The sequence below is a fragment of the Salmo salar genome, chromosome 22 (genome assembly GCF_965601325.2).
Source record: "Salmo salar chromosome 22, fSalSal1, whole genome shotgun sequence".
Classification (NCBI taxonomy): Eukaryota; Metazoa; Chordata; class Actinopteri; order Salmoniformes; family Salmonidae; genus Salmo; species Salmo salar.
In genome coordinates this window covers 15,916,267-15,944,021 of record NC_138312.1, presented here as the reverse complement: position 1 = coordinate 15,944,021, position 27,755 = coordinate 15,916,267, and the positions used below count along the sequence as shown (strand labels likewise).

Sequence of the window (27,755 nt, the reverse complement as noted above, 5' to 3'; positions counted from 1 at the left end):
CAGAGATCACATAATATGTATGTACAGTATCTCCTGCAGTTCTTTCACGTGTGAGGCTTACCCTGATTGGGTGTGTCCCTCCTCAGCCTATGTGCTGTAGGCGAAAGTTATCTCCATACTACTATGAGCAACACGGATACAGGTGGCATGTATTTACAAGCGCCAGGCTGACAGCCGCTTAAACACCCGCTCAGCTCACACTAATTGAAGGTTTACTACAGGTGCACCAGGGTTAACAGTGTATGGCTGACCCCCTCTACAGTCTCAGTGCTGATCTGTTGTGGAGCTTTAACAGTGTTTCTGCTGCAGGGCATAGCAGCATCCCTGTAGATCTACCAGGGTCTCTTCACCATGCCACTGGGTTCATGGGAGATGACCTCTGCATTTTAGCACGCAGCGCTGGAAAATGTCAAGCTATCAGCCTCTTTATCTGACGAATCGACTGGTCTTGCAACCTGGATGAGGTTTTTATGACCTGAGGAGATCAGAGAGAAACAGGGGGTTTAGCAGAATGTTGAGACTGGCTCTGTGGAAGTGATGTGGCAACACGTGAAGGAAACAGGAGACGATGGCAGACAACGATAAGAGTCCAGTCCTTCTCACACTCCATAATGCTCTGTCCAGATGCCAGCAGAGGTGCTAGGAGGAGGGGGGGGGGGGGTTGGCAATAGCGAAGAAGAGACATCTAAATGAATAAATGGCTGATGTATTAAGTGTCACCTCCGTGCAGACAAGGCATGCCTGACCAGGCTGAGGCTAGTCTGTGGCAGTCGAAAGGAGAGAGGGATCGTTATAATCCCACAGGTTCCCACCGCAGTGTGACCTGTGATGGGGAGAGATTAGTGGCGTCTCCCCTGAATTGACTTTGGCCATGGGGTCTGGGCTCTACACATCATCCCCTTAATCTGTACAGGATATGTGAGAAGGAGGAACTACCCCGCTCGGCTCTGGCTTTATGAATAACAGGGACACCAGGTGAACAGGTGTGAGGAGAAGAAGAAGTAGTACAAGGAAAGTGAGGAAGAGTGAGAAGAGGGGGTACTTTAATAGGTTTGCCTCCTCAAAAAGGAAAATCAGCTGTTGAAACAATAAGAAAGCTGACCCCCGTGTCAGTATAAAGCTGAGGGAAAGGGCTGGAGAAATGTAGCCACTCTCTAATTCATAGACAGAGTTATGGAGGCAAGGACTTTCATGATATCAAAAGTATAGTTTAAACCATGTTTTGAGGCTATATAGTCACTATTACAGTGTTGGTTTACATTTACTTTGTTTGCAAACATTGGAGTAAAAGAAGCTTATATTTTGGTACGACAGTTGAACTAAGCTCATGAGGCATTTCTAAGTTATATTCTTCAAGAATCAATGGGTACAAATAATACATCTATACATCTAAAAATGGATGTATCCACTGCAGATTGCCCCTAAAAGCCAGGCCGTTAAGGTCTATGAGTGTGTGTGTGTGTGTGTGTGTGTGTGTGTCCCCCTGGAACCCTAGTCTGTGCATAATTCATCAGACAGCTGTTAGCTCCACATTGCTGGTGACTGTGGTCCACAGATCCCCCACCAACAGAGGCCAGCACCAAGAATCACAGTCACCACAACTGTTTAATTAGAGGGCAGATTAACTAATGATGCCATCTTTCTGTCATTTGACTGGAGTCATTCTGTGTGTGGAGTAGAGGTCTTCACGGGTCCACCCTGGGTCGGGTCCACAATTCTGTAGTTGACCCTTGGATCTGGGTCGGGTCCCGTTTGGTGGCCACGGACCTCGGGTCTGTGTGAAAATATGTGAAATACCGACCGAACCCTGAAATGAGAAGGGTTTAGTTCCTAAACAACATAAGCTAAAATGTCACATATTTTGAGTTTAATTATGTTACTGTGCAAAGCATGGAATTGCGGACATTCTGTAAAAAAAGTTTGATTATAAAACAGAGCTCATCCACTCATTTAAGAGTTGTTTGGCAAAGGTAGCTGATTCTGAAACCTCAGAATCTGCTCTTTCCGATAGTATATAGAGATCAAAACGTCTTACCTGAATGTGACTCTGTATATATATCAGGCAATCGTAACATGTTAGACCTGAGTTATTGAAATAGCCTACCAAAATCAATTTAAATATCTGTGTACAACACACATACAGCAATCATCGTTGGCCATCGCTGACTGTATTTACCGTCCTAAAATCACCACATAAAAATCCTCTAATCTCAAGAAATTGGTCAACAGACAAGTAAGTAAACCGATAAAATAAACAGACTTACACAGCTTAGGTCTAGACCTAATACCAGTTGTTGGGAATGACATGGGAATGCCGATGGGAGACTCCATCTTTCCGTAGCCTATTCAGAATAGATTTTGAATTGGAAGCTTGCTGCTGTTCAAACAGGCTACAGTGCCTTCAGAAAGTATTCACACCCCTTGATTTACTCCACATTGTGTTGTGTTACAACCAGAATTCAAAATTGATTAAATGTATTGTTTTCTCACCCATCTACACACAATACCCCATAATGACAAAGTGAAAACATGTTATTAGAAAAATGTGCAAATGTATTGAAAATGAAATACATAAATTGTCTCATTTACATAAGTATTCACATCCCTGATTCAATACATGTTAGAATCACCTTTGGCAGCAATTACAGCTGTGAGTCTTTCTGGGTAAGTCTAAGACATCTGCACACCAGGATTGTACAATATTTGCACATTATTATTTTTAAATTCTTCAAGGTCTGTCAAGTTGGTTGTTGACTATTGCTAGACCGACATTTTTACTATATTGAAAACACGTAGGTATATGATCAGACTGGTAATTGATCATTTGTTTTATAACTCGTTAGGCACAGCTTCTTTTTTTTTACTAGACTGACGGCCTACATTTGACGGTCAGTCTGAGGGAAGGAGCAGCAGGGAGGCTCACCGTCCCTCCTCCCTCCCACCACTAACAAACGGGGGCATAATCTTCCAGCTGATGGCGAAAAACTTACAGTTGAAGTCGGAAGTTTACATACACCTTAGCCAAATACATTTAAACTCAGTTTTTCACAATTCCTGACATTTAATCCTCGTAAAAATTCCCTGTCTTAGGTCAGTTAGGATCACCAATTTATTTTATGAATGTGAAATGTCAGAATAATTTGTATTTATTTATTTATTTCAGCTTTTATTTCTTTCATCACATTCCCAGTGGGTCAGAAGTTTACATACACTAGTATTCTGTAGCATTGCCTTTAAATTGCTTAATGTGGGTCAAATGTGTCGGGTAGCCTTCCACAAGCTTCCCACAATAAGTTGGGTGAATTTTGGCCCATTCCTCCTGACAGAGATGGTGTAACTGAGTCAGGTTTGTAGGCCTTCTTGCTCACACACGCTTTTTCAGTTCTGCCCACAGATTTTCTGTAGGATTGAGGTCAGAGCTTTGTGATGGCCACTCCAATACCTTGACTTTGTTGTCCAGCAAAGCACCCCCACAACATGATGTTGCCACTCCCGTGCTTCACGGTTGGGATGGTGTTCTTCGGCTTGCAAGCCTCCCCCTTTTTCCTACAAACATAACGATGGTCATTACGGCCATACAGTTCTATTTTTGTTTCATCAGCCCAGAGGACATTTCTCCAAAAAGTACGATCTTTGTCCCCATGTGCAGTTGCACACCGTAGTCTGACTTTTACAATGTTGTTTTTGGAGTAGTGGCTTCTTCCTTGCTGAGCGGCCTTTCAGGTTATGTCGATATAGGACTCGTTTTACTGTGGATATTTTGTGGCTTCCTCCAGCATCTTCACAAGGTCCTTTGCTGTTGTTCTGGGATTGATTTGCACTTTTCGCACCAAAGTACACTCATCTCTAGGAGACAGAATGAGTCTCCTTCCTGAGCGGTATGACGGCTGCGTGGTCCCATGGTGTTTATACTTGAGTACTATTGTTTGTACAGATGAACGTGGTACATTCAGGCATTTGTAAATTTCTCCCAAGGATGAACTAGACTTGTGGAGGTCTTGGCTGATTTCTTTTGATTTTCCCATGATGTCAAGCAAAGAGGCACTGAGTTTGAAGGTAGGCCTTGAAATACATCCACAGGTATACCTCCAATTGACTCAAATGATGTCAATTAGCCTATCAGAAGCTTCTAAAGCCATGACATAATTTTCTGGAATTTTCCAAGCTGTTTAAAGGCACAGTCAACTTAGCCTATGTAAACTTCTGACCCACTGGAATTGTGATACAGTGAATTCTAATTGAAATAATCTGTCTGTAAACAATTGTTGGAAAAATGACTTGTGTCATGCACAAAGTAGATGTCCTAACCGACTTTCCAAAACTATAGTTTGTTAACAAGAAATTTGTGGAGTGGTTGAAAAACGAGTTTTAATGACTCCAATCTAAGTGCATGTCAACTTCCGACTTCAACTGTAAGTCGCACTGCATTATTTCTGCCTCATGCACCAATTCATGTGGTTACTCCTATGACCAGAGAAGGTACATATTCCTCGATATTAAAAATGACAAGCCCCTAATAATAACAACGCAAGCGCATGGAAACACTTTGCTAAACTCCTTCATTGCAGCTGCAGTGCTGGTTGTAGCTTGAGTGGAAGTAGGGAGAACACGCATTTTATAGCTTTGACAGTGCTGAATAACAACTTAGACATGAACTTACTCATAAAAACAGCAGCTCTTCGCTGTATTCGTTGAGTCTCTCTCTAGCCATGGTTTGAAAAGTTTGGAAATCTCACAGTATCAATTTCGCTGTGCGCTCGAGAGGTATCTGACTGGCCAGCGGTAGGTCTATAGGTGCACTTGATTTGCTCTCTGGGCCTCCCGGGTAGGCGGAGTTCTACCTTCAGACATATGAAATGGTTCAAAATGAGAACACTTTGCTTTCCCAGTGCTAGGGCTGCTGAATCAAGTGCACCTACCGCCAACAGCGTGAAAAGGCTACAAAAAATAGGAACGCAAGGTTGACTACATCAATGTTTTTCTTTTTACAGAAAGGTTTGGTGATCGACTAGGAATGCCTTGGAGATCGACCGGTTGGTGACCACCGCTGTACAGTATGGTAGTTTAGTTGGCTTGATAGAAAACCATGCATATGATAACTGTATCAATAACCTGATATGCCTTAACAAATATCATGTATAAATAGGTTCCATTCATGGAGTACACAAACTAAGCCATATCTCTTAGCAACTGTAATGTGAAAAAGCCAAAGACATGTTTCTGCGATACCTTGCCACTCCCAGAGGAGTTAGAAAACCAAACGGCAACAGATAGCGTTTAAGTCTCAGCTCCTCTCCAAAGTCACTGTTTGTCTTCCATTATGTATTCAGCAGGGTCTACCTCTATATTTGCCATCTTGTGGGATATGGGAAAATAAAACAAAGCCGCTCTACAAAAAGCACAAAACCACCAAATGCCATATTTGATACGAAAATATCACATTCACTGCCAGACAGGAAAACAACAAATGCAACAGTTTCAGAGTTTGTTAGCTTTTAAAAAAATAAACAGCATTCACACACTGGAGAGTACAAGGCCCCAACATCCTGTTAATAGAGTGACTTGGCTATAAGCTGCAGTCTGTCAGAGAGAGAGAGAGAGAGAGAGAGAGAGAGAGAGAGAGAGAGAGAGAGAGAGAGAGAGATGGGCGTTCACACAGGGGATCAAGATGGATTTGAATGTAAATAAATTGGTTGTGGTGATGACGGAGGGAATGGATTCTCCCTGGCCAGGGGGCTGACAGATCCAATATGTCTTCAGCCCTGGCACGACTCCAACCCTCCAACTAACACAAGACCTCTGGTCCCACAAGAATTAACGGCCATAATAGGGCCACTAAAATCGCCACCTAACCTTTGCTACAAATAAAAAGCCGGGCTGTCGATTGTCCTCAGCAAGGTATCATAAAACACTATTTACAGCTCATTTTCCAAATGTCACGACATGCCTCCCGAAGGTAACTCATGCAGCTTGTCAACACAGTTATTAGGCGCGATAATCAAGGAGTTCATATTTCATCCCCGTCGCCCCTCTCCTGTACTATGAGCAGAATAGAGGCCTGGTGCTACTGCTACAGTTAGGTGGGCAGTGGGGCACCTTGCAGCCTCCATAACCACAAGGACTCTCTCCCTCTCAGTTCTGAAGGTTAAGGATGACCTTCTCTGCCTTCCAATGTTCTATCTGGTCCCAGATGCTTTTCCATTCTTCAAAACAATATAGAAACTAGGATTGTCTGTGGAGAGACCAAGCAGAAACTGTAAGTTGGTGTATGTTTGGTGGTGTGTTCAGCCTGTGTACAGTACAGGTATCATTCATGGTGATGTTCAAATGTGTCTGTAGGTCAGGTATGACACATTCCAGGACATTATTGTAAATCATATATTTGTCTTAAGAGACTCGCCTGGATAAATAAAGGTTCAATAAAAAGACATTCAAACAGTCTAAAGAGAAGGGACATCTACCTCACTTTGAAACTGCTCAGTGACTCAACAGGGAGGATGGGAAATCCCCTCTACGGCTAGCTAGGCCACACAGAGGTCACTGTCCGTCTGCTGGCTGAGTGACTAACAGGGAGAGGGATCGTTAATTTAAAGATTTACTGGCCATCCAAGTCTTTGAGTTAGCCCAGTTAATGTTTCAATTTCATTAAATCTTGTGAAGTAACACAGACCGGCAGCTTTGCACGTAGAAAAATAATATTGTTTCTCTACTTCGGCAGCCGTCCTCATTCGTCATCGTTGACTTGTTGGTCGTTAGCCTAACTCTCTGTCCTAGTATAGAAGCCTCTGATGTCACTGTCATGTCAGTTACTCACCTGTCGATGAGGTCACCCCTCAATCAGACCTTTCATTTGGGAGAGCACTGTAATGTAATGAAATGGACTCCTGAACATGGACCTGTCCAGTAACTCTTCATCACAGCCCCTCAGACAGACAGTCACCATGGGACACAGACCTGCCGATTCTGATCCTGTCTCATTCCACACCCAAGAGATTGAGCTCTGTCCACTCCACGACCTTGGCCGTAAACACACCGACACAGCCAGGAGTGCTGATGGGTCTGGGAATGAGCTTGTGGCAGGAGTCAGTGTCCAGGCCAGAACTTCAGGGCAGTCACACATGTAGAGAAAAGTCATTGTTTTATTCTCCATAGCTTTCCCTGAGGCTGGGAAATCATCACAGTTGCATTGAATAAAGTATATCCAGTGAGCCTGGAGCTTTCTGAAGATTAACCACGGCAATCTGGTTTTGCGACACGACTGATTACTCCCATAATGCATTGGATTAAACTACTGTACAGTAACAGGACACAAACGTTCAACCGTAACACATACTGTCACTGGCTAGACGTCATAGGGTTATTGAGTAAACCTTTTGCATCATTTCTCGTTATAATAAGTATGATACTTTGCGCGTTATCCTTTCCCAGTGATAGTCACAGTGTAAGAACAGAGGGCTGGGACAAACAGTAACAGACTGGTCTATCTAATCCAGTCCCTCCACTTCTCCTCCCCATCCCGGACCCTCTATCTAAGACCAGGCCTGCCCTGGCACATCTGCTCAGCCCAATGCTAACATCGTTTGGCAGATAAGTGAATTCAATCAGCAACTCCCAGAGTATCAAAGTCCAATTTATCATGACTCTACTTCCTCCCTCTCCCCCTGATCCCCAGATAACAGAACGGTTACTGCATTTAGAGGGAATCGACTCATCTTTTTAGTGGAAATGAATTTGCAACAGACGTCATTACTGAATACATTGAAAACTCTTTTCACTTACAGTGAAGGCTAATGCACTTAGTTTGTCAATGTGTAACGACTCAACTGTTAATGCCCTGGTGAACTGTTAAACAATAATGTTTGCATTCAATCGTTAATGTATGCAAATACTGTGTGGGGGGTTTATAATCCATAATAAAAATGCAAATAGGAAACAGGTGAATGCTTGCAATGTCCTTGTTAATTTCCCACATACACTTATGGATCTTAATGCTTTTACAACACAGCTAATTTTGCTATTCAGTCTTTCACAGGAAGTAATTTTGCCATGTGTCTTTTAGTCTTTCGCATAATGAGTGACCATTAGCTGGTTATGTTCCAGAGATTGGACAAACCAAGAGATGGTATTTAAATCAATACAAGATGCTGGATGAAGCCATTCCATTTCCAAGCCCCTGTATCTCAGAGAGCATTTCACTTCAGGTTGGGGATGGTAAAATTGCCATAAAGTGCGGTTTCCCCATTGAGGTGCGGTACACTTTCATGAGCCCCATGTCATTAGTAAAACTGTCATTCCCTGAGTGCTATTTCCACCACAGACCCTTAGAGAGAAGTGTTTGATTGAAAATAATAAGCCCACACATTTAGCCTATGCTTTCCCCTGTTCTCTCCAAATGGATAGGAGAAAAATATGTCTGGTTTTAAAGAGCCTGGCCCTACCGTTTTCATCCAATTCCGACTTCATTTTGCACTGAAGTGCTCCGCAAATGCTGTCATTACAGAACACAATGCTATGGCACAGTGAAGAGGACTTGTTGGCTCCATTAAAGGGAGAGATGAGGGACTGGTCTTGTATATATTTTTAATTTACAAAGATGAGAGAGAAAGAGAGATAGAGGGGGGAGAGAGACAGTGAAAGGGGGGCGTAGGAGGGGGAAGGGGGAGAATGAGAGAAGGAGAGGGGGTAGAGAGAGAGCCCTGTTGTATAATGAGGAGTCAGTGATTTTGGAAGACAGCAGAGAGCGATCACGGGGACGGTTTGACCTATGACCCTCAGATCCCTTGGTGCATATGACAGGTCCTAGTTCAGAGGCAGGATTAAGGTAATCAAGGGAGTAATGTGAAAAGGGCACGTTGATGTGTTCGTGTACCCACAGAGAGCAACCATTATGCACCCCACTCTCTTTCCCCTGAGTGCATGCGTGTGTGCTTATTTGTCTGGCTCCATGTTATGGTCATGTAATCACACGCTTTCCCTTTCCTGTGGCAGTGGGTCATTTTCTGTGGGGCTTTGTGGTTCATTCACCGGTGCTCTACACACCTCATGTGTAATAGGGTCATCATGACAGAAGTGGGGCATTACAGACTGATAGGGGAGGGTAGAATACTGCCTTAGAATAGATCCCTCCCCCTGCAATGTGTTTTACTAGGAAAAAAGCTTTTCAATAGGTTTGGGTTGGAGTTCTATCATATAATATAGCTGAAATGACACATTTGAGACAAACAAAAGTTAAAGATGCACTATGAAAGAAATCGCTCCAACCATTTCCTGGTTTCTAAAATTCTAATGGTTTATGTGACAATAAAAATCAAGTATAGCGTAGAGAATCATTGTACCATCTAAATCACTGTGAAATATATTTTCCATAACAAAAAATATAGTATTTTCAGCAGTTTGAAGCTGGTATACAAAACTGAGATGAGACGCAAAAACTAAACTTAAGAAAATGGGAAGCATAGAAATAGCACACATAGAACAGATCTACCTCTTCTTTGAAAAATTAGAATGACTTATGTCTCTCATTTCTATGAGAATTTTGTCAGGGTTGCCCAAAAAGTTACTGCATCTTTCAGATAAGAAATCTGTGACAGACAGAGGAATTCTATGGTGCACGTGTTTGTCGAGGATTACTTGGAGCTGACGCTCAACTCATATCCTCCCATATCCCAACTGACCACTGGGAGACTTTATGTTCCAGGTCCAAAATGAGGTTAAGTTCTGCCTGCAGCAAACTGCCCTGAACATGACTTCACTTCTCTAGAGAATGGCACAATTCCTCCAATCACCTAAAAGCCCGCTTCCATCCAGACTTTACACCTACAAAAAGGATCACTTGAGCCCTGCATTCAGCACCAAATGCCATGCCCTGATATTCACTTTCATTGGCTCCTTTCACTGACTGACTGCGTGTGCTGGAGCACATCCTCCATTTTCCACCCTCCTTTTTGTCACGTTTTCAATTACTCTCTGAGTACACAAAGACAACCTGTGCTGTAATTCAATAAAGAGACAAAGAGGCAAGGGTATCGCCTTTCCCGCCCACATCATTGTCCCGGGACGGGTGAGTGACAGGGGCGGCGTCTCCGCCTCTCCCCGGGACCCCACAGCAGAGAATGGTTACTTTGTACCTGTCACTCAAGCTGTGGCCCCTGACACAGAGGTCCCGTGGGCTCGTGGTGGGGTCCGGTAAGGTGAGGGGTCCCAGGCCACAGCCCTGTCCCTGCCAGCAGGTTACCCCAACCGTCCCTTTAAAACAATGAGAGACCTCCAGCAGCTGGTTCCTTGGGACAAGCACCATGGACATACAGAGATGGCTTGAGATGAGATGCTACAGTGCTGCTCATACAAGTCACACAGACTCTGCCATCGACGGTCTACACCACAACGGGAAGTCGTACTCTAGGCGGCGAAGCACAATTTGAAAGACTACATCCTCAATAAAGAACTAAATCAAAATGTTTACACGTATCTTCACAAGCAGATAGTTAGAACGTATTTCTGAACACAGGGAGGTTGAAAGGTTGAATAAACAACAGAAGCTTGGCTTGGTGTTCTGTGAGGGGTCATACAGGCGATTCCACCGCCATCTGTCAACCTCACAGCAGGAGCAGCACACTACCAAGTCCTATTCATCAGTCCACTCACACTCAAGAGTGGCTCCTTATTTTCCACTGTCAGCTACCGCTAAACCATTCACACGGACTCGAACTCACCGGAAAAGCCAATGGACTGAAAAATATCAATGTTAGAAGGGAGGCTCTGCTATGTGCCAATCACAGCTCAGTGTGCTGGCCGGTGAGTGAACGGCTGTAGACAGCAAGGTCAGTGGGGCCACGGAGCCTGACCGGCCACAGCCATCACTAGCCAAGATAACAGTAATGAAAGTGAACAGTTTAACTATAGGATCCACCTAGGAATACGCAGACCACCGATGAGAGGTGTAGTCTCTGACTGACTATCGAAGAGATCCTAAGGGATAACATGAATTATAGATACTCAGGCATGAGTACCAGTGCCATGTCTGTAAAGATCCCACTGTGTTGTAGGGCCTTGCATTTTCTAATGTGTGAACTCCAATGTGGATATGGTGCTCTGTGTTATGCACTGAGGTTAGTTACTTCAGAAGTCCAGAGTGAAGACGCCACTATTTGGTACCTGTTACCCCCCCCCCCACCCTAAACCCACTCCCTCTTTCTCCCTACGGGGGTCTGTGGTCCCAGTGGGGTGTCATTAGTCTTCCTGAGGGACTGGCCAGTCTGGGCTAATTGAGTTGCACAGGATGACAAGGCCCCTCATTACTGCCAGGCCACTCTGCTTTGATGCTGCTCCTTCATGCACCATCAGACACTGGGCCCTAATGAGGCAAACAGGTGAGCACAGAAAGCCACGGCCAAACCTCACCATAACTCAACAAGACGACTCCGCTGCAGCATGGACGTGACAAAGTGAATGGATTTGAATCTTCCTTCTGGAAGAAGTGTAGTCTCAGAGAGAGTTGCCAGAACTGTGTGCGCTCTGGCCAACTCCGCAGACTTCCATTGTCAGGCCGCACGAACACGACAGAGTATGGAGGCGGATCTGGCTACAAGGCTAGGGCTAAGATGCCCATGGTAGCTCCAAACAACCACAATCGCTGACCTCCTGTTCACACTCAAATGAAGAGCTTTCCTCTCAGACAGCTTCCTGTGTGTGTGTGTGTGTGTGTCTCTGGGATTCTGAGTGCGTAGACCGAGTCTGAGAAGACCGAAAAACAATACTAATGTACCCTGCATGGCAGAACCAGGGAAAGTCGCCTAGGAAACATGCACTGTTACTGTGTCACTATGGCAACCTGGTTCCTAAAAGTGCTCCGGGCCTCTTGTGAAGGGGAAGACGGTCCATTGAAGATGTTCCTCTTAAGACCATGCTGTCTTCGCAGGATTTTGTGGTCTTTTATTCTCAGAGAATAAAAAAGGCATACAGAGATGGAGGGGGGGCAGACATTATGAGAGGAATGAACAATATTTCATCAAAACACTCAACTCAAGCTTTTCAGCCCAATATTCAATATAAGCTCCAAATGTCTAGAATTCACCTCACCATTCGTCAGTTCACATCATCCATTTATTTGCTTCTAGAAATCTTACCTTTTCTGAATGAAAAACCAAAGAAATCTGGGCTGATGGGGTGATGAAAAAAAACAACATTCAAATCATTAAGAAATGCCCCTACCGATGCAGATACAGGTAAACAAAAAAATACTTTGTTGTTTGGAACCATACAACAACAAAAAGATTGTGGATTATCAATACCTGAGTCAGCTGAATTATAATACGATGCACTCCATCTGTCTATAAGAAATGAGTGAGCCAGGGTCCAGTCTGTTCACCTCTGTGTGCAGCCCCAGTACGGTGGTGGTTCCTGCTCAACCAGCCCAGCCACTCTACTGCTCTGCTGGGCTCAGTTATGCAACGTGATTACTCCAGCCATCCACCCATTCATCGAGCGGGGTCAAATGAAGCTCTTGATGTGCACTGAGTGTGAGGGCTCAGGTGAAGTAGATCTTTTGTTCTCTCAGTGCCCTCACTCTCCTGATGAGATTATCAGTTCAAAATGGGCTCCGGGGGCGAGGGTTGAGGATCGGGCTAGGTCAACTCCTGCAGAAAGGGGGTTGTGCTGTGGCCCCTGTGGCACTGGGGCCGCTCAGCAAGCATCAGGGAACAGATTAACTCCTGATTACATCACAAATCTGCCTGGTGAGCCTTTCTCCCTCATGCCAAAACACACATACTGTACATACACTCCTACTGTCACACAAACCAATACACACTCTTGAACTTTAGCCCACACTTAAACACATCTGCATCCACCCACCCATGTACACTAACACATATGTACATTGGCACACCCTATGTGTTCCCGCGCTACAGACGGCTATATCGGTCTGCTAATACAGGACTAGTAAAGGCCCAGTGCACTAATTTTGTTGGAAAAAATACTAGTTTTATTATTCATATTTTATTTGAATTCTGATTTTGTAGGGGGTGCTGCAGTACCCCTCAGCACCCCTACTTCCAGCAGCTACGCACACTTGGACAGGCAAAGACAAATATATATATACACACACAAACACACACACACACATACAAATATACATTCAAACAAACCTTGACGTGAGAAAGGCTATTGAGAGCTCATATGCCTTTCTGCCATTACAAAATCTCAGACTCTGCCTTCCGCTCTGACTATGCTACATTTTCTCTGAGCTACCCTCAGAGATGACTGTATCCACTTTCCATCATAGAAGGCCTTGTCATGTGAGGGGGGGATAGATGCCCGGCCTTCCAGGGTTCCACCTACCAGGTCAGCCCATTTAGAGGGTCCCGTTGAGAAACACTAGGACGAACATTGAGGCGTCACCATCCACACGAAGAGGATTCATTTGGGGTTAAAAGTGCCTTGTGGATGCTGCTCACGTTCTGGAACAGAGGAGAACTGGAACAGAGCTGCTGTTCTGACAATGCCTCAACACCACACTATGGACACAGTTCCGCAAACGTACTGGATTACATCTACAGCATGTGCAACAGTGCTACACGGGCTATCAGTTCGTCTGGAGGTCTTTGTTTACACGTTGATTGTGTTCTACCCCCCGTTAGAGGAATTCGCTTTCCGTCGTCTGAGCAAATGATGACCCACACGCAATCAGGTAATCATATGACAGCCAGCGCCTGTGACCAATGGACACCTGTTTTGAATCAATAAGGGCGTGTTCAGTCAGTCTATTATGCTCACCTAGGCGTATTTATTATGCCACAGACGTCCTGGACACAAATGATCTAAAGCACCGAAACCTTGCATTCTACCAGTAAATACATACTAATGTCTTTTAGACAGCAGGGGGAAAAAAACAACTGTCTGGCAAATGCTTTACAGCACCCAATGGTGTATTTAAATGTGCACTGCACTAACGAGATACCATTTGGCTGAGGGAGTCAGATCAAATGAGGGCAAGGTGAAAATATTCTCTCTGGAAACTAATAGACGAAGCTCAGATTCTATAGGCTCATACCGCCACCTATTGGCCATGCGTGTTAGTGTGCTCACTAGTCAACGGCTGAATGGTAATGAACAGGAAATAGAAAACAAAATAGAGTTCAACGCAATTCTTTAAGCATAATGTGTTCAAAGCATTCGGTCATTTTGCCTCGCTCTTTGACATTTCAAATGACACTGTGATATCAAGAGATCGAAAGAGGGAGAGCGACAGGAAAACCACAGACAGACAGGCGGACAGACAGACAGGCGGACAGACAGACAGGCGGACAGACAGACAGGCGGACTGAAAAGAAGTGAGAGTGGAAGTGGGAGTGGTGGAGAGACAGGTCCTGCCCTGCAGGATTTTGTACCGAACTGAGAATCTGTGCAAACAGCTTCAACAAGTGGCCTAATCCCAGAGCCTTTTCCTCCGGGGGAGGTGGGGGGGAGGAGGGCCTCCCTGGTATTTACCTGCTAGATTCTACAGCAAGCCATAAATCTACCCAGGGCCTCGCACGCTCCCCTCTTCCTCCTCCCCTTCTTCGTCCTCCGCATTACACTCCTCTCTCCATCCTCCCATCGAGTAAATCTATGTCTCTCTGTGTTTGTGTATCTCCGTAGCCCAGCTGGTTGTGTAAGCAGTGGGAGGAGAGGGAGAGAGAGACACGATGCAATGGCTCCAGTCTAGTATGACTCAGGCAGTGTGCATCCCGCCCCTGGGGGTAAGAACACAAAACACACAGCCAGTCCCACACATCCCCTCCTCTTGTAATTAGAGCATTCAGATGCTCACTTTCCCCCCCTAACAGGCGCTCCCAGGTCCCCAGTCCCAGCACAGCCCAGCTGCACACAGCAGTAATAACCCCAATGACAGGGGGGACTGGAAACGCATTAGGAGACGCGTCTGGTTGGGCTTTTTCTTCTGGAGCCTGCCATGTGGGACGGGCTGGGACGGGAGTGGGACGCCTCTCAATCATGAGAGGACTTGCAGAGCGGGGGGGGGGGGGAGTGGTCCCCTGTGCTGCTCTGCTCTGTGCAGGGCCTACTCTGCTTTGCTCGTCTGTGCTGCTGGCTGGGGAATGTGCGATGCTGAAGAGAGGAGTCCAAAACTGGACGACATGAGTGGAGCCGGTGTCCCAGGAGGATTCCTCCACCACCTGTTCAAACAGCCGACGCTATATCCTGAGGAAATGAAAACTTCCATCTCCACAGAGCTGCATGGATCCAGCACACCAGATCCCCCTCGCTAGTCGCTACAGCTCACTGTGTGCTGTTTCCACAGCTGTTCCTGGGCCTTGCCGGGGGACAGCTATCTGGAGATCTGGAGCCAACACAGAGCTGAATTGAAAGGTGAAGAGGATGAAATTGTAAACGTGTAAAATAAACGTATAAAATGTCCCCAAATATTTATTTGATTCAACACGTCTTTCGAATGCTGTGGGTAAACTAGAACAGCATGAGAATGGGAGAAAGACGCCAGTTCCAATGCAATTCTATATTTTGTCCACCACCACACGGCCAGAGCTGATAGAGAGACCATTCAGCAGAAACTGAAGTGACGCTTTCATGAACCCGTTCAGCCTGTCTAGGTATGTTCTTAAGGTCAGAGTCTGAAACGAGCAGTCTGGAGTGGTGACAATCAGTTTAAGGTCACCCCAGAGGACAGTGACAGCGCGTGAACTGTAGTTGACCTCTGGTCTTTTATTTTTCACTCTTTCACAGAGAGGAGAGCAGGACGTTAAGTAGAGCCACTGTACTTAACTGGAAGAGTGCAATCAAACGAGCGAGGTCCATCTCCGGGCTTCAATCTTCAATTCTCCTTCCCAAAGCAGGTCAACAGATAGGTGTGGAAAATGCTAGAGGGAACTGGCCTGAATTGAGTGGTTCAGTTGTCCTTTCAGGCTATTTATTATACTCTTTAGACGGTACAGCCTGGTTGGAGCAAACAGCCCTCTCTGTCTAACTGAGACAGACCCTGGCCTAACCCAACCTTTAGGAGTTCAACAGTCACCGTGCAGCGGTGGCATGCAGTCTCTTATCAGCAGCACACGCAGACGCAGCTCTGGCTGGCGTCAGGCTAGGCAGACTAGTTGGGTATGCTGCAGACTGAAGTAAACACCACCACCTTAACTGCCCCCATCACCATGGAAATACCCCGTCAGGACCAATCAAAACGCAAGACAACTGGGGCCAGGCTGTGAATGAGTGACATCAGCTATTTTATGAGCAGTTAATGTACCTACGCTTCTGTCTAGCCTGCCCCAGCTAGCTAGCTAGTCCTCTACACAGCGCCAGGCCTCCTGAATGACACCGGCCCTGAAACAAACAAGTCCTGCCTGCTGTCTGTCAGATAAGTAATGTTATTCTATGTTCTGCCCTCTTCTTTAAAACCAGAACCAGCCAAGGTGAAAGAGTCCTTCTGGAGAGGCAAGGAGCTGGCTGAAGGGAGGATCCCAAACCAAAAGCCTGCTGTTGTTTCCACCATGATTTGACAGCTGAGTGGCTCACTTATTCTCAAGATTCTACTGGAGACCGAAAATAATACCTTTCATGGTGGTCATAAATCCTACCTTGTTATGTTAAATGTTCATGTGTCAAGAGATAAAATATAAGCGAGTTAAATTAACTGTGTACATACGGGGAAAGTTAGTCAGCTGTTGTCTCATAAATCTCAGACAACACAAAAATGCATGTAAAACAGGTACAAAAATCATCAAGACTAAGACAACCATCCAAAAGCTTGGCTGTAATTGATTTACGCTGTTTTTTTGTTGTTGAGTCGATATAGAAGTAGTACTTTCAGAACCAGAGCTGAGTTTGAGGCTGTGAGTGCAGACTGTGGCCACAAGGAGGCTCTCTACCCCTCTGCCACTGATGTTGCTCCAGACGAGCTGGACTGATGTCAAGAATGATCCTCGCACATAGAGCTCAGTCTCCCATCTTCTCCCTTTGGATAACAATCATTCCTGTGAAAAACACACGACTCTAACAGGTCGACTGAGGCTCCGTTTAACAGGCGACAGCTTCAGTTACACATAAAATGCATTTTTCAGGGAGCATATAAATGTTTTACGGTACTGCCACAGCTGGCACAAAACCGCGTAAATCCCCTCACTTGTGAAAATATTTGCTCGAATATTCTACGCCTCGGCTTCACCTCGAACGTGCACTCTGGACACAACTTCTACATTATGCATGTACGCTGTGTGCACACGCATGGAAGAACCAGAGAGCTCCTTTCCCAAACAAGAACAGCACAGGGAGCAGAAAGGCACAGGGAACAGCAACAGAACAACACACAGACAGCACAGCCCAAGATAGGATTCATGGGTAAAATCAGCATGTCTTACCAGCATCACAAGCAACACCTCAGCAGTAGGAAACAGCCAAACGAATAGATGGAGAGGAGCTACAAGGATCTCCACTTAACGTTTCAGCTCACTCCCTGCACCGACGTTAGTGACAAATGTATCTGCCATCACTGATTACAAGAGAGAAAAAGAGGTAGAAAGACAGAAAGGGAGGGAGAGAGAAAATAGAGTTGGATATTTAAAGCCTTATTGCCGATCCCATGGGGCTAGGAGCAGGGAGGGCGTAATGCTTATGGTTGACTTGGCCCATCATGAGCTCACTCACGCTTTTCCAAATTGTAGACAGGAAGCACCTGGGCCCAGGGGCCTGAGATTGGCTGGCTGGCAGGCAGGCAGGGGCCCTGCAAACAACCAACACTACACATGATCAGCTCAACTGGAAGGAATACATGTATGTGTCTCTTGGTAAACAAATACCACTCCCCTCCCTTGCACAGGGCAGTGGCAGATGATTATTTTGCTGAGTTTGCAATGAGGATTTACCCCAGTGTTATACCAAAAAGACTCAGACTTTTTCTTCTACGCCGACCGGCACCCGTCTCACTTGGACTTGGCTCTGGCGGACTTGCCCTGACATGGGGCCAAGCCTAGGTCCAGGGAATTTTTCAGCTTGCATTTAAATAACAATGGCTAACTGTGAACTTTAACACCTTCACAAAGCAACTGTCTTGAAGGATGCAGAGGTTGTTGATTCTGCTCCCTCCAAGTCTTAGTGTCGCTCTCCTGAAGGACACACAATTACACTAGAGCTTGCAAGAAAGGCATTTCACTGTACTTGTGCACGTGACATTAAAACAGTAGAGCTTGTTTTGACATAATACACTGTAGACCCACTGGTGTGGGGGAAAGTCTCAATGAAAAAAACGCCACTTCATTCCTCCTCAGCCTTTGGGCAAAGGGAAAACAAAATGTGGTAGCTATGCCCACCCAGAGCCAGCTTAATGCCTGCTGATACATCCAAACCCATTACTAAAATGAATTATGATTATTATGATTTTCCTCAACAAGAGTTGATGTCTTACTGTTCTAGCTACCACTACTAACGAGAGAAAGCAAGGGTAGGCTGGTCATATGGACAACGTGGTTATGGCGGTCGCGCGTTGGAAGAAGCGCGGCGGCCGTGTGGCGGCTGGGTGAGCAGGGCTGGCGGGCGCGCGCGCGCTTGGTTGAGTTTGGTGACTGTGTGGCTGCCCCCGCTGAGTACTATGGGGATCAGCGCTCAGCCACAGTAGCCAGAGGCAAGCGGCCCAAAGTAAACAGCTCATTCTGGGGACGGCTGAGTTGAGGAGCTAGCTGCTGTAATTATACTGGTGGTCATGAGAAGATGAATAAGACCAAGAGGAGGGAAGGAGGGGAAGAGGGAGGAAAAGACTCCGACCGACAATGACATCAATCTTTATCTGCTACAGATTCCCAAAAGAGGAATTAACTTGGGGGACCGAAGGGCCGGGATAGGGACTGGGAGGGGAAGTCGGGTAGAGGGTGGAGAGAGTTCAGTTCACACTAGTCTGCACTCTCAAGCCAAAAGTTTTTGGAACATTTTTCGGTTGACTTCCAGAGGCCCTTCGGAAATCATCTCAAACACTAGTGAGAGTAGGGTGCTGAAATGTGAAAGTTGGAGCATAAAAAGATCCAACAAATACACCTTCTCTTGCTTTAAATCAGAGCTTTGTCTCCTCCACTGCTTTCTAAAAATGTGATCTTGTATGGGTCTTGCGACAAACTAGGGCACCAGTGAGGATTTCCTACACTGGACAACTTGCTACAGCTGTTGATAAGTCTTTGATAATAATCTGCAAAAAAAATGTATATGTCATTGCATTAAGATATACTGTAAGGTGGATCAAAGCTACAGTGCATTCGGAAAGTATTCAGACCCCTTGACTTTTTCCACATTAAAATTGATTAAATGTTTTTTTGCCCTCATCAATCTACACACAATACTCCATAACGACAAAGCGAAAACAATTGACATTTTTGCTAATTTATTAAAAATAAAAAACTGAAATATTACATTAGGGTATGACGCTACAAGCTTGGCACACCTGTGTATTTGGGGATATTCTCCCATTCTTCTCTGCAGATCCTCTCAAGCTCTGTCATGTTGGATGGGGAGCGATGCTGCACAGCTATTTTCAGGTCTCTCCAGAGATGTTCGATCGGGTTCAAGTCCAGGATCTGGCTGGGCCACTCAAGGACATTCAGAGACTTGTCCCGAAGGCAGTCCTGCGTTGTCTTGGCTGTGTGCTTAGAGTTGTTGTCCTTTTGGAAGGCAAACCTTCGCCCCCAGTCTGAGGTCCCGAGCGCTCTGGAGCAGGTTTTCAACAAGGATCTCTCTGTACTTTGCTCCGTTCATCTTTGCCTCAAATCCTGACTAGTCTTACAGTCCCTGCTGCTGAAAAACATCCCCAGAGCATGATTCTGCCAACACCATGGATGTTGCCAGGTTTCCGTCAGATGTGACGCCTGGCATTCAGTCCAAAGAGTTCAATCTTGTTTTCATCAGACCAGAGAATCTTGCTTCTCGTGGTCTGAGAGTCTTTAGGTGCCTATTGGCAAACTCCAAGCAGGCTGTCGTGTGCCTTCTACTGAGGAGTGGCTTCTGTCCGGCCAATCTGCCATAAAGGCCTGTTTGGTGGAGTGCTGGAGTGATGGTTGTCCTTCTGAAAGGTTCTCCCATCTTCACAAAGGAACGCTAGAGCTCTGTCAGAGTGACCATCTGGTTCTTGGTCACCTCCCTGACCGATGCCCTTCTCTCCCGATTGCTCAGTTTGGTCAGGCGGCCAGCTCTAGGAAGAGTCTTGGTGGTTCCATACTTCTTCAATTTAAGAATGATGGAGGCCACTGTGTTTTGGGGGAACTTCAATGCTGCAGACATTTTTTGTTACCCTTCCCCAGATCTGTGCCTCGACACAATCCTGTCTAGGCGCTCTACGGACAATTCCTCAACCTCATGGCTTGGTTTTTGCTCTGACATGCACTGTCAACTGTGGGAGCCTATATAGACAGGTGTGTGCATTTCCATATAATGTCAAGTCAATTGAATTTACTACAGGTGGACTCCAAACAAGTTGTAGAAACATCTCAAGGTTGATCAATGGAAACAGGATACACCTGAGCTCAATTTCGAGTCCCATAGCAAAGGGTCTGATAATTTTAAGTAAAATAAGGTATTTCGGTTTTTAATATCGAATAAATTAGCAAACATTTTAAAAAAACAACAACGATTTTTGCTTTGTCATTATGGGGTATTGTGTGTAGATTACTGAGGATATATATATATATTAATCCATTTTAGAATAAGGCTAAAACAAAATGTAGAAAAAGTCGAAAAGTCTGAATACTTTGAGTTGATTTTCCTTTATCATGGTTGGTGTCTTGACGGATTTGTCCAAAATCGTGTGACATAGAACATAACTTTTCTGTTCTTGCATTCATGGTAGTGTAAGGTGTCATTATATCATATATTAAGCATTAAATCAGTAAAATTAGACACTGAACTTGAACCCTGTACGAGTCCTGGATCTAGTTGTCGTTTTTTTTTTTTTGTATAGAAATCTCTTGTTATGAGGTGAAAACAGATTTCATGGGCACACACGTCCAAAATAATGTATGCATTACAGAATTGAATGCTTCTAACCGAAAGAGTCACCTTACCTTGATACTTAAAACCCAAATCGATACTGTCATTAACGTGGTTCTTCAATAATTTGACATAATTCTTGTTGGATGCGCATTTGATTTGGTGTCCAGCTGATAAATTATGCCATGATATTTTCATACATCATAATTTGATCCGGAGAGGAATTTTTCAAATGACAGTCAAGGGACGAACAGCTGTTGTGATATTTTTTTAATGACAGTCAAGTGACGAACAGCTGTTGTGATAGCGCATGCGATGCAACAACAACCCAAGTGCTGGAAAAAGGTGTTCGCAAGGAACGTCCACAATATTTTGGTGTCTTATTCGTTGCACCGGTGAAGATAGTTGTGCCTGGATCCACGTTAGATCTAATATCCCATCAAATGTATGTTGATCATCTGTTGCGGTCTGCTTGATTAAGGGTCTTGTTATATTTAACAGAGAGTCAACGTAATGAGTTCATGCTGTTGTGCCTCGGATTGGACACAGAGTAGTCAATTTATAAATTCGCCTGCTCCCTTTAATTATCCGTGATTTCATTTTTGATCCATTTTTGTGAGAGATGTGGCCAATTTCTTTTGTTTCCAGCCGCTTCAATTGAAGGGTGTTAAACTACTCTGTTGCGGTTAAACTAAGTGCGGTTATTACGAGGACAACAACATCTATTGTTGGCTTCAACTTGGGTTTCCGTACAAATCCTTCCATTGAAAAGGGAACCTGGTTTTTAGTCACTTTCTCATTATAAAAACAGCGATGGTGAGATTAATGCTACCGCTATTCGTGCCTGCGTCGGCCACATAGGCCACAGAAAATCGCCATGCATGCATCCAATCTATTTAGTCAGGCAATGTCCACATTATTCTCACATATTTTAGAATGTAATAATACTTTGAATATCAATGCATTGGCAAGGCCTAAAAAAATGCATTATCTTAAAGTGACACTTTTTTGCCATGCTTTTTTTGTGGGGTGGGTGGGGGGGCTATATTACAACCTATATGTACAATTATATAAATTATAAAATTGTATAACATTTAGGTCCTTGAAAATTACAATTCAGTAATTAAAACAATCCCTGAAAGTCCTTAATTTTGACTTGCCATTGTCTGTATGAACCCTGCTTAAAGGATCTATAGTCCTAGACCTATGTTGTTGAATAGCTGGAGTTATGGGCCAATTTCCATATGTTCACATCTATTCCTCTAAGTACACATGTGGAACTGCATGAAAATCCCTTTTAGTTTGGTTTCAAACCATTTTGAAATGTTGATCCCATTGTCACACATTTGCCCCATTATTTATAGAAAGACCCATATGCCTTAAAGATAGTTCCATGTGGGTTCAGGGAAAAGGCTTAAGACAAAATGTATCTCCAAACTAAACTGGAGGTAAACCTTCAAGGAAATTGGAATTTAAAAAGTAGCTGCAGACCTGAAAGCCAGAACACTAAAGGATGTCTGCTTTTGTACATGTGTGCTTTTCTGCTTGTCCATCTTCTTATTTTGCCAGAGAAACCCTCAAAGGAACCTGCGATGCTGGCCAATTAGCAATACAACTTTGTGCTGTTTTTTACTAGCGCAGAACACATACTGTAAACCTTTGTTCACTCTATAGCAGCTAGACTGAAGGCACTGTATCTTTTAAAGGGCTTCTACTTGTGTCCATTAATCGTTATTATTTAACTTCCAAGATTATTATTCTTTAACTTGAAGTTTAGACTAAAATGAACTCCTAGAGTCATGACATTGTAATAACCATAGAATATGTAGTAGAACGTCCATGTTCTCCATCTTACAGTGCATTCGGAAAGTATTCAGACCCCTTCCCCTTTTCCACATTATGTTACGTTACAGCCTTATTCTAAAATGGATTAAATTATTTGTTTTCCCTCATCAATCGACACACAATACCCCATAATGACAAAGCGAAAACAGGTTTTTAGAAATGCAGGAACTTGGCCTGTGTGTCACCTCATATTTATACCCCAGTGAAACAGGAAGTCATGGCTTACCACTTAAGTGTTCCTAATCACTTAGGTGAATTTAACGTAAAATATGAATGGGAATTACTTCTGTTAGATTATACGCATAAGAATTTCTAGGGGTACCAATTGTGGAATACGTTTCAGAGAAAAATATTTATTTCACATACATTTTACAATTAAAGGTTCGATTTTTGTGAATATTTTGAATGAAAGACCAAGAGGATAAACAGCAAAGATTTTTTTTTCACAGCCTGTTTTGCTCATATTTACCAAGGGTGCCACTATTAGTGGAGGGCAATGTATGTAAATGTGATATTAAATAATAAAAAATATATATATTTTTTTTTTGTTTGTTGTTATGGGGAATTTTGTGTAGATTGATGAGGGGGGGAAAAAAACATTTAATCAATTTTAGTATAAGGCTGTAACGTAACAAAATGTGGAAAAAGTCAAGGGATCTGAATAGTTTCCGAATGCACTGTATGTTGAGGAAGGGGACGAGATGATTCTGTTCTGAATCCCCATCTCTGGAGGCATGCTGTTTGGCTGCTGTTATTTGCGTCATTAGCCACCCAATGAGCATGCCAGGAGCTGAGCTACAGTAGGAAGTAGGGATCAATGTTTAGGCCATAGGAGCTCCACCGTGAATAAATAATTCACAATGGTAGCTACAGCTCTGCTAAATACTTTATTTCTGTTCCACATGGCTTTGTAGTAACATCATTGTCTTTATAGAGCTATGGACATGGACTTTACTTTCAACAGTTTTAGAAAACTCCCAAACTGGCTTTTACTATTCATTACCCTCTGGAAGTCAAAGGGGAAGGTAAACTATCGTGTTGGGGAAGTTACTCTGAAAAGATCATTTACCAAGTTACCAAAGAAGTTAAGCTACACTAAATCTACCCTGAAGAAAAATATTGTTTACTTAACTAAAGTTATTTTGAAAAGGTAGTTCACTAAATCCTAACTACATTGTGAAAAATTATTTGATCTAAATCTGAAATGTCAAGACTATAAACTGCAAGACAGAGCACTCTGGAGTCAGATGTTAGCAGAATGTGTACCACCAAGCTACTGCAAAATGTAGTTCAATTACATGTAGTTCACTACTACCCAACACTGGCCAACTGCTTCTTCAATGCTCGCTTTACATGGCCTCCATGTCCCTTGGTGTTAGTTAAGATGCCAGTCCCTGACCCCGCTCTTCCTGTGATCCACACATGGCCCTGACTGCAACCCGGCTCTGATTAACAAATTAACAAGCTCTTGAGCTGATCCTGGATCAGGTAGAGGTGCAGGAGTATGTGACCCTAACGCAGGGATTAAGTCTCCTTTATGTCCAGATTACACAGCACTTACTCCCTGAGCTGAGGGGACGTCAGGTGTGTCCCTGCAGATTAGCACAAAGCTCCTGGTAATGAAAGAAAGGATACCCGGTGCTGCCTCTGGCGCCTTTGAAGTCAGACCAGTCAGGCTGAATAAAAGGCATTCCCCTCCCTCCCTTTCCCTCTCCTACCCAGGATGGGAGGAGCCCCAGAGGAGCTGGAGCCAGACTCCCAGAGTCCAGTAGATAAGGCTGAGATTAGCCCAACCTGGCCCGCACCCCTCTCCCTCGCTCTCCTCCTCTTGACTCTCCCTCTACCTTTTCTTACTCCCTCTCTCTTCAAGGGCTTTATTGGCATGGGAAACATATGTTCCCATTGCCAAAGCAAGTGAAATGGATCATAAACAACAGTGAAGTAAACAAATCAGAAATGAATAAACATTACACTCACAAAAGTTGAAAAGAAATAGAGACATTTCAGATGTCATATTATGGCTATATACAGTGTAGTAACGAGGCGCAAATACACTTTTACCCAACTTTCTCTCACACCTTTTAATTGAAAGGTAGAAAGGAGTTCCAACCTCCCTGACAGACAGGTGGGGCAAAGGTGGGGAGGAGGACAGAGCCAGAGGTGTCCCTAATCTAATGGCACACCCTCCTCTGGAAGTAGTCCAGTGATTTTTATAAGGTCAGACTTGGAGGCTGGGCCCTGGTTGAGAAAGGTGGAGGTGCATACAGGGGGAGGGCGGCAGGGTTCTGGATGTATTATACAGACACGCAGGAGAGCAGAGCTTTTCTTCCACTGAGAGGGATAACCTGGCATGGAGAAAGGGTCAGAAATAGTTCTCCCTGGAACACTCACAGACATTAAATACGGATTTAAATGAAACAGTGTTGAAAACCATAATACGCCCCCCACAGAAGTTCTGGTTTTTACGTGTGGCTGTTGAAAGAACAAGCGAGGGAAAAAAGAAGTGATGAAACTCAAACGTAATTGAAAAGTCTGAAACAGGACAAACAGAGAGAGCTAAAGCTAGGAGCAGTAATAACCAGAGATAGCTAGTTGAAGTCCACTCCATGTCAGAGCCGAGGTTGGAGGCTTGTCACTGATGGACACGTCTTTCGTCGCAATAAGAAGAAGGATTGAGACATTGCGCATGCATGTGCACACACACACAATGCAAACTAAAGATAGGCTGTCTTGGTTCAAAACATGTAGGAGTCTCACCAACCAACCAACCAACCAACCCACACTTTCCACTCCCCTACCCTCCTCTCTAATGGCTTTCTCTTCTATCCTCTCAAATCAAATGTTATTGGTCACATACACATTTTTAGCAGATGTTATTGCGGGTGTAGCGAAATGATTGTGTTCCTAGCTCCAACAGTGCAGTAGAATCTAACAATTCACAAGAATACACACAAATCAGTAAAATAATGGATTTAAGAAATCTATAAATATTAGGACGAGCAATGTCGGAGTGGCATTGATTAAAATACAGTAGAATAGAATACAGTATATACATATGAGATGAGTAAAGCAGTATGTAAACATTATTAAAGTGACTAGTGTTCCATTATTAAAGTGGCCAGTCATTCGATGTCTACGTATACAGGGCAGCAGCCTCTAAGGTGGAGGGTTCAGTAACCGGGTGGAAGCCGGCTTGTGATGGCTATTTAACAGTCTGATGGCCTTGAGATAGAAGCTGCTTTTCAGTCTCTAGGTCCCAGCTTTGATGCACCTGTATGGACCTTGCCTTCTGGATCATAGCGGGGTGAACAGGCCATGGCTCAGGTGTTTGATGTCCTTGATGATCTTTTTGGCCTTCCTGTGACATCGGGTGCTGTAGGTGTCTTGGAAGGCAGGCCGTGTGCCCGTGGTGATGCGTTGGACATACCACACCACCCTCTGGAGAGCCCTGCCGTTGCGGGTGGTGCAGTTGCCATACCAGGCGGTTATACAGCCCGACAGGATGATCTCAATTGTGCTTCTGTAAAAGTTTGTGAGGGTCTTAGGGGCCAAGCCAAATTTCTTCAGCCTCCTGAGGTTGAAGAGGCGCTGTTGCGCCTTCTTCACCACACTGTCAGTGTGGGTGGACCATTTCAGTTTTTCAGTGATGTGTACGCTGAGGAACTTGAAGCTTTCCACCTTCTCTGCTGCTGTCCCGTCCATGTGGATAGGGGCGTGCTCCCTCTGCGGTTTCCTGAAGTTCACGATCAGCTCCGTCATTTTGTTGACATTGAGGGAGAGGTTCTTTTCCTGGCACCACTCCGCCAGTGCCGTCACCTACTCCCTGTAGGCTGTCTCGTCATTGTTGGTAATCAGGCCTACAACTGTTGTGTCGTCTGCAAACTTGATGATTGAGTTGGAGGCATGCGTGGCCACGCAGTCGTGGATGAACAGCGAGTACAGGAGTGGGCTGAGCATGCACCCTTGTGGGGCCCCAGTGTTGAGGATCAGCAAAGTGGAGGTGTTGTTTCCTACCTTCACCACCACCACCACCAGTCCAGGACCCAGTTGCACAGGGAAGGGTTCAGACCTAGGTCCTCGAGCTTAATGATGAGCTTGGAGGGTACTATGGTGTTGAATGCTGAGATAGAGTCAAGGAACAGCATTCATATATAGGTATTCCTCTTGTCCAGATGGGATGGGGCAGTGTGCAGTGCGATGGCATCGTATGGGGATCTATTGGGGCGGTAAGCAAATTGAAGTGGGTCTAGGGTGACAGGTAAGGTAGAGGTGATATGATCCTTAACTAGCCTCTCAAAGCACTTCATGATGACAGAAGTGAGTGCTACGGGGTGATGGTCATTTAGTTAAGTTACCTTTGCTTTCTTGGGTAAAGGAACAATGGTGTACATCTCGAAGCAAGTGGGGACACTGGGATAGGGAGAGATTGACTATGTCCATAAATATGTCCGCTCTGAGGACGTAGCTAGGGATGCCGTCTGGGCTGGGAGCCTTGCGAGGGTTAACATGCTTAAATGTCTTACTCACGTCGGCCAGCTAGGGATGCCGTCTGGGCTGGGAGCCTTGCGAGGGTTAACACGCTTAAATGTCTTATTCACGTCGGCCATGGAGAACGAGAATCCACAGTCCTTGGGAGCGGGCCGCGTCGGTGGAACTGTGTTATTCTCAAAGTGGGCGAAGAAGGTGTTTGTCTGGGAGCAAGACGTTTGTCCGGGCTGGTTTTCCATTTGTAATCCGGGATTGTCTGTAGACCCTGCCACTCCTGTCGCCCTTCCATCACCTTCCCTATTCCTTCCTCTTTAAATATAACCCCCACCTGATTTCAAGCATTTGTCCACGGTTACAATGAATGACTTTCTTGTTTTGGGCAAAACTATTTTTTTAAATCCCAACACTCTGTAAAACTAATGCCCACTGGTATCTGAGTCACAGGGTAATCT

At 44.7% G+C, this 27,755-nt stretch overlaps 1 protein-coding gene across 2 annotated transcripts in view; it reads right to left on the bottom strand.

Moving 5' to 3' along the window:
* Positions 1-27,755, bottom strand: part of LOC106582849 (E3 ubiquitin-protein ligase PDZRN3-B) — a 129,482-nt gene that overhangs the window by 30,696 nt on the left and 71,031 nt on the right. The window contains exon 1 of one of the 2 annotated variants that reach the window (XM_014166376.3): positions 17,367-17,512. The exons of the other annotated variant lie outside the window; for it this stretch is intronic. Coding sequence (XP_014021851.1) covers positions 17,367-17,372 — 6 coding nt within the window. The 5' untranslated portion in view covers positions 17,373-17,512. Of the gene's footprint in view, positions 1-17,366; positions 17,513-27,755 lie in introns of those variants that run through there. 2 annotated transcript variants of the gene reach the window in all.